This window comes from Garra rufa, chromosome 17, assembly GCF_049309525.1.
Source record: "Garra rufa chromosome 17, GarRuf1.0, whole genome shotgun sequence".
Classification (NCBI taxonomy): Eukaryota; Metazoa; Chordata; class Actinopteri; order Cypriniformes; family Cyprinidae; genus Garra; species Garra rufa.
The window spans coordinates 39,518,478-39,525,700 of NC_133377.1; the positions used below are offsets into that span (position 1 = coordinate 39,518,478).

The 7,223-nt window shown below is 33.2% G+C and overlaps 1 protein-coding gene across 1 annotated transcript in view; it reads left to right on the forward strand.

Moving 5' to 3' along the window:
• Positions 1-315: 315 nt before the first annotated feature.
• Positions 316-7,223, forward strand: part of slc44a4 (solute carrier family 44 member 4) — a 40,635-nt gene continuing 33,727 nt past the window's right edge. The window contains exon 1 of the mRNA XM_073821790.1: positions 316-475. Within this exon, the coding sequence (XP_073677891.1) occupies positions 430-475 (46 nt within the window). The 5' untranslated portion in view covers positions 316-429. The remainder of the gene's footprint in view (positions 476-7,223) is intronic.

Here is a 7,223-nt window from a genome sequence, read left to right on the forward strand (position 1 = left end):
TTTATTACTTTACTAAAAATCACAAACAGTAATATTTTCTTTAAAACGTTGTTAAACTAGTTTGAGTGTCACGAAACGAAAACCTAACACTCTATTCTGTTAATCAAAGTAACATAAGTTTCTCAGGCTGTATAATAATCATCCACCGGTAGAGGACGCGCGTGTTCTCGCGGTTGTAGGTACACCGGAGCGTGAGCGCGCGTCAGGTGTGAGGTTGTGGAGCGCGCAGCGGCAGGTGCCACGTCGTGACGTCATCACAACGCCTGGTTACTCCTCCAAAGATTTACAGACAATACAACAGCACTAAAACTAAGATCCTCGCTTGCTGATATCGGACTGTCGATTCAGATGAACGCTCCAGAGCAGTGAAACAACTCGACATCATTTCACACGGTTGCTATATTAGACACATGGTCGCGAAGTGAAAAGATGGGCCGAAAGAAACAGGAGGAAGAGCAAAACAACTCTGAGTATGGTAAGACTGTTTCTAAGTGTGTTTCTGACTACACCGAGAGCATTTCTCAGGAGGATAAGCTTTTACAGTTCATTAGTTCAGACGTGCTTCATTGTTAAGCTACAATATATAATCGATATATGATAGAGAGTTGACAAAAGTTGGATAGGTCATGCAAAAGCAGGGAACAATTGTACATTTAGTGACTGGAAATTAATAAAGTCGTAAAAGGTAATTTTCCATAGTCCATACTGTATATTTTAGATATTCTTCCTAGCTGTTCTGTGTTATGTTTATCTTTAAAACCTTTATCCAGGTATCATAAATGTGATCCTGGACCACAAAACCAGTCTTAAGTCGCTGGGGTATATTTGTAGCAATAGCCAAAAATTACATTGTATGGGTCAAAATTATCGATTTTTCTTTTATGCCAAAAATCATTAGCATATTAAGTAAAGATCATGTTCCATGAAGATATTTTGTAAAGTTTCTACCATAAATATATAAAAACTTGCTTTTTGATTAGTAATATGCAGGGGCGCCGCTAAGGGGGGGAAAGTTAGGACAATTCTAAGGGCCCACGCACTTTAGGGGCCCCCAGAGATGTGCTTTGGTGTGGTAGGGGGGGCAACCTCATATGTGACACTGGACCACAAAACCAGTCATAAGGTTAAATTTGACACAACTGAGATTTATACATCATATGAAAGCTCAATAAACAAGCTTTCTATTGATGTATAGTTTGTTAGGATAGGACAATATTTGGCTGAGATACATCTATTTGAAATCAGAAATCTGAGGATGCAAAAAAATAAAAAAGACTGAGAAAATCACCTTTAAAGTTGTCCAAATTAGGTTCTTAACAATGCATATTACAAACCAAAAATTACATTTTGATATGTTTACAGTAGGAATTTTACAAAAAATCTTCATGGAACATGAACTTTACTTAATTTCTTAATGATTTTTGGCATAAAAGAAAAATCTAAAATTTTGACCCATGCAATGTATTTTTGGCTATTGCTACAAATATACCCCAGCGACTTAAGACTGGTTTTGTGGTCCAGGGTCACATATTTTGTCATAGGGCCCAAAATTGCGAGCGGTGCCCCTGGTAATATGCATTGCTAAGAACTTCATTTGGTCAACTTTTTACGCGATTTTCTCAATATTTAGATTTTTTGCACCCTCAGATTCCAGGTTTTCAAATAGTTGTATCTCAGACCAAACAATATATCAATGGAAAGCTTATTTACTCCGCTTTCAGATGACGTAAGAATCTCAATTTGGACACATTTACACCTACGACTGGTTTTGTGGTCCAGGGTCACAAATGACTGTGAAAGTCATAGAATTTAAGTCTAGATCCATGTGTTTAGGATGACTTTTTTGCTAGTCTGTTATAATTTAAAAACTAAATAAATATATAAAATAATAATAAGTTTAATAGTATATCCTTTAAATAAGTAGTTAAGTAAACACTTGTGTGTATTCACAGCGACTCTCGCAAACAATGGCTTGTTTTGTGAAGGTTGAGCTTGTGAACCTGATCCAGCCCTTATATTAAACAGACCTGAACACTCAAAACCTGGCAAAACTGATCATTCAAAGGCAAAGCCCTTCATTCTGATGCCAATATCTGGCATCTGTTTAAAGAATTTGCTGTTGTGAAGTCTCAGATGTTAATCTTTATGATGCCATGATAGTTATAAACCCATATATATATGCTTTACGATGCCATAATGAGTAAAGAAGTCACCCTTGAGCGTTATAGCATGACTTCTCATCTTTGTTTCAACATACAAATGTCTCAATGCTCTTCTTCCTGTGTATCTTTGAGCAACAGGAAAGAGATGTGTGTTTCTTCTTTTAGTGTATGCTGATTACTCTCAAGACCTGTTGTGTTTGTCAGTTGATCATTGGTATTTTTTCTTCCTGGTGACCCAGAGTGAGTCAGTAGGAGAATGCTTGAGATAAGACATTTCTCTGGAGGTTCAGTTACTCGGTTACAATCCTGCTGGTCAACATTCAATCCAGGAAGAGTCAGATGTTCATAAACACGTGTGTTCTCTCTGTGTTTTACAATAGCTGACCTCATTTTAGCATTTAATAGCTGGTTTTGTTGGACAATTTGAAATTGTTTCCTGAAAGATATGATGACTTTATACACATCATCGCAGCACTTTTATTGTTTATACTGTATATAAAGCTAATTTTAAACTTGCCCACTCATTAACCCTTTCTTTAAGGAAACCTTTTCACATTTTAAGGCAAGGCACCCCAGTCGGATACAGTAAAAATAGAAACGTAAATAACTACCCAAAAAATAATCAAATAATCACCCCAAAAAAAAAAAAAAAAAAAATCCAAAAGCTGATCAGATTAAGAATTGCAAACATTGTTTGTATTACAAGTTTTAAAAAGGCATGTTTGTGTTTAAATATCTATAAATATCCTATGTGACCCTGGACCACAAAACCAGTCATAAGGTTAAATTTGACAAAACTGAGATGTATACATCATATGAAAGCTCAATAAATAAGCTTTCTATTGATGTTTGGTTTGTTAGGACAATATTTGGCCGAGATACATCTATTTGAAAATCAGGAATCTGACGGTGCAAAAAAATCAAAATACTGAGAAAATCACCTTTAAATTTGTCCACATTAAGTTCTTAACAATGCATATTACTAATCAAAAATTACATTTTGATATGTTTACAGTAGGAATTTTACAAAAAATCTTCATGGAACATGATCTTTACTTAATTTCCTAATGATTTTTGGCATAAAAGAAAAATCAATAATTTTGACCCATACAATGTATTTTTGGCTATTGCTACAAATATACCCCAGCGACTTAAGACTGGTTTTGTGGTCCAGGGTCACCTATTTGCAGTCTTATTTGCATAAAAGTCCAGAACATAAATGTGAATATTGGATAAAACCAATCTTTCAAAATGATTTAATTTTGTTGACATATTAAATGGGATTTTGGATATCTCCTTTTATTACTCCATAAGTCAGAAAATGCTATTGACATGCAGAAAAATAGAGAAAATAATAGTTGGATTTATAAAAATGACCCTGTTTGAAAGTTTACATACACTTGATTCTTAATACTGTGTTGTTACCTGAATGATCCACAGCTGTGTTTTTTTTTTTTTTTTCTTTTTTAGTGATAGTTGTTCATGAGTCCCTTGTTTGTCCTGTACAGTTAAACTACTGTTCTTCAGAAAAAACCTCCAGGTCCCACAAATTCTTTGTTTTCTCAGCATTTTTGTGTATTCACTGCAAAAAATGCTTTTCTTACTTAGATTTTTTGCTTTGTTTCCAGCCGAAATATCTTTTTAAATTCTTAAATCAAGAAGGATTTTCTAGACAAGTAAAAATTTATTGTCTTGTTTTCAGAAACAATAAGTCAAAATTAAGTGAGTTTTTGCTTAAAATAAGCAAATTAATCTGCCAGTCTGGTAAGCAAAATAATCTTATTTCAAGCAGACAACTATATTATTTTTCTTACCGCATTGGCTGATTATTTTACTCGTTTTAAGCAAAAACACTTAATTTTGACTTATTTTTTCTAAAAACAAGATAATATTGTTTACTCATCTAGAAAATCCTTCTTGATTTAAGAATCTTTAGATATTTTGGCTAGAAACAAGATTAAAAAAATCTAAGAAATGCATTTTTTTTACAGTGTTTGAGCCTTTTTTTTTCACACTGAGTGTAACTTGTGCAAAAACTTTTAAGTAAAACTTTTTGAATTTGAAGATCAGGGTAAATTTAACTTATTTTGTCTTCCGGGAAACATGTAAGTATCTTCTGAAGGGCAGTACTAAATAGGAAAAAAATGATATTCAGGCAAAATAAGAAAAATGTACATGATCATTATGTTCAAAAGTTTTCACCCCCCAGCACTTAATGCAACATTTTTCTTTCTGGAGCATCAGTGAGTGTTTGAACCGTCTGTAATAGTTTCATATGAGTCCCTCAGTTGTCCTCAGTGTAAAAAGATGAATCTCAAGATCGTACAGTCATTTTTCGAAAGGGTTCATATACACAAAAATGCTGAAAAACCAAATAATTTGTGTGACTTGTGTAAATTTAGGATTTTTATGAAGAACAGCGGATAGTTTAACTGTTCAGGGCAAACAAGGGACTCGTGAACAACTATCACTAAACAAAAAAACACAGATGAGGATCTTTCAGGTAACAACACAGTATTAAGAATCAAGCGTGTGTAACTGTAAACTTTTGAACGGGGTCATTTTTATAAATTGAGCTATCATTTTCTGTTGTGGACTAACATTTTGCAGATTCTGCATTGTGTTTGTAAACTTTTGACTTCAACTATATTTAAAAACTATTTAAATTGAAATCAGATGCAAATAAAATGCAATAAAATAAAAACTTAACAGGTGTTTATTGCATGTTTTCTTTTCATTAGTCTGAAACAACACATTATGAAAAGTAACATAGCTCAAAATCTCAAAATTAACCAGTGCATGAAAAAACATTGTTTTTGCTTATAGTGCCTTGCTTAAAAAAAAAAAAAAAAAAAAAGTATTTGCTTTATTTCTGAAACAATTTTTAAATTAAACCCCTAATGTCTTCAAAGAAAGATTTTGTCGTATTTTTTCTCCCCAAATTGTATCTGCAGACTTAAAATTAAAGTTAGTGTGAAATGAAAATTCAAAATGTTATTAAAATGCATGTTATTGATCTTACTCTGAATGAATCATCCATGCATATATGTCATTTTTTAAATGTATTTCATTTTTTCACTTAATATTTTCAAACTAAATCTCCCAGTGAAATGACAGACCTCTCTCAATGTCATATGCAGGACTTCTCCAATCTTTTTTTTCTAAACCCATTTCAAACTGATATAGGATGCCATACGAAAAAAAAGATCTATTGCTACTTCTGTTTCATAGCAACTTTAAGTTAATTATAATAATCTACAGACTAACCCACACCCTAAAAGAGAACAAAACAGAGCATTACTTCATTTATGGATAATTTTTGACATCGAGAACACCGAAAAGGCGGTTTGTCAGGTTTTGCTCTTATCTCGAGGTAGTTTCATTATCAAACCATAGCTTAAACATGATGAGGTTCAGCTTTCAGCTACTCAACTTTGAATTTTTTGCAAATTAGCTCAGGTTTCCTCTTGTTTCCTATTGAGTTCTACAGAATTATTGTAATATTGTGGCCATTGCTGTCTATAGGTAAACTTTTAAGCCTGTGCGTGATCTCTGATCAGGGTGTGTGTGGTTTACTGTAAACCCTTGCAATGCTTCCCACAATGAACTCCACAATAAAACTCACACATAAAATCTACAGCCTTTTTTTACAAGATGCTATAAATGTCTCTTACAGAGAACATGTTCTGCGTCCTGAAGTCAAATAACCATTTGTGTGTGTGTGTATGTGTGTTTAGTGTAACATGATACTGGATTGAACATAAAGAGGTTGGGAAACAGGTTGGTCTGACATGATATTTGCTGCCAAGGTTTCTATTCCTTTAAACATACTGTACCATTCAAAAGTTTGGGGTCAGTAGATCTCCTTTTTATTACATTAAATTGATCCAAAGTGACAGCAAAGCATTTAAAATGACAAAAAAATTCAATTTCAAATAAATGCTGTTCATTTGAACTTTCTATTCATCAAAGAATCCTAAAAAAATAAAATGTATCACAGTTTCCACAAAAATATAAAGCAGCACAACTGTTTTCAGCATTGATGATAATCAGAAATGTTTAGAGTTTATTAAAATGATTTCTGAAAGATCATGTGACACTGAAGACTGGAGTAATGATCTTGAAAATACAAATAGATTACATTTTAAAGCATTTATTTAGAAAATGGTTATTATAAATAAAACCAATATTTCACAATATTACTGTATCTTACAACCATGGATCAATTATATATTATATTAAATCATAGAATACAGGGAGTGCAGAATTATTAGGCAAGTTGATATTCTTGTCATATTTTTTTCCCAAGCACATTTGAATAATTCCAAACCACATCAATCTTAATAACTACTATTCATTTTGTATTTAATTATTTATAATTGATATATAATTGTCCATGAAGGCTGGAAGTGAAAAACTCCTTATTTTCAGGTGTGCAGAATTATTAGGCACATTTTCTTTTACAGATCAAATGAGCCAAAAAAGAGATTAACCTCAGACTGAAAAGTCAAAAACTATTAAATGCCCATGAGAAGGATGCAATACTAATGCAATACTGCAATTTGCAAAGTTAAGGCATGACCACCGGACAGAAAAACGCTTGTTGCATCTGCATTGTCAGAACAAACAGGTGGAGGAGAAAAGATGCATGTTAATTGCAAAAAAAGTAAGAATTAATGTTAAGAATCAGATATGAAACCATCAGGAACCATTTAGTCTCCAGCGCCACCGTTTTCCAGAACTGCAACCTACCTTGAGTCTCCAGAAGTGCAATGTGTCAGGTTCTCAGAGACTTTGCTTGGGCAAAAAATCCTAAAAAATGACCCTCAATTAATAAGAATAACATTCTGAAGTATTGTCAAATACATAGAGATGGTTTTTTTCTAGGCTTTATAGACAGATGAGTTGAGAGTGACTCTTGAAGGACCAGCACCACATCCTCTTGTAGCACTCTTTCAAGTTTATCCTCCAGAATCTGGCAGTAAGTTTTGGGACTTCAGTTTTAGTCCATCTCCTATCCTGAAATGTCTGTCTTGCAGAGAGGGACCAAAATAAACTCTT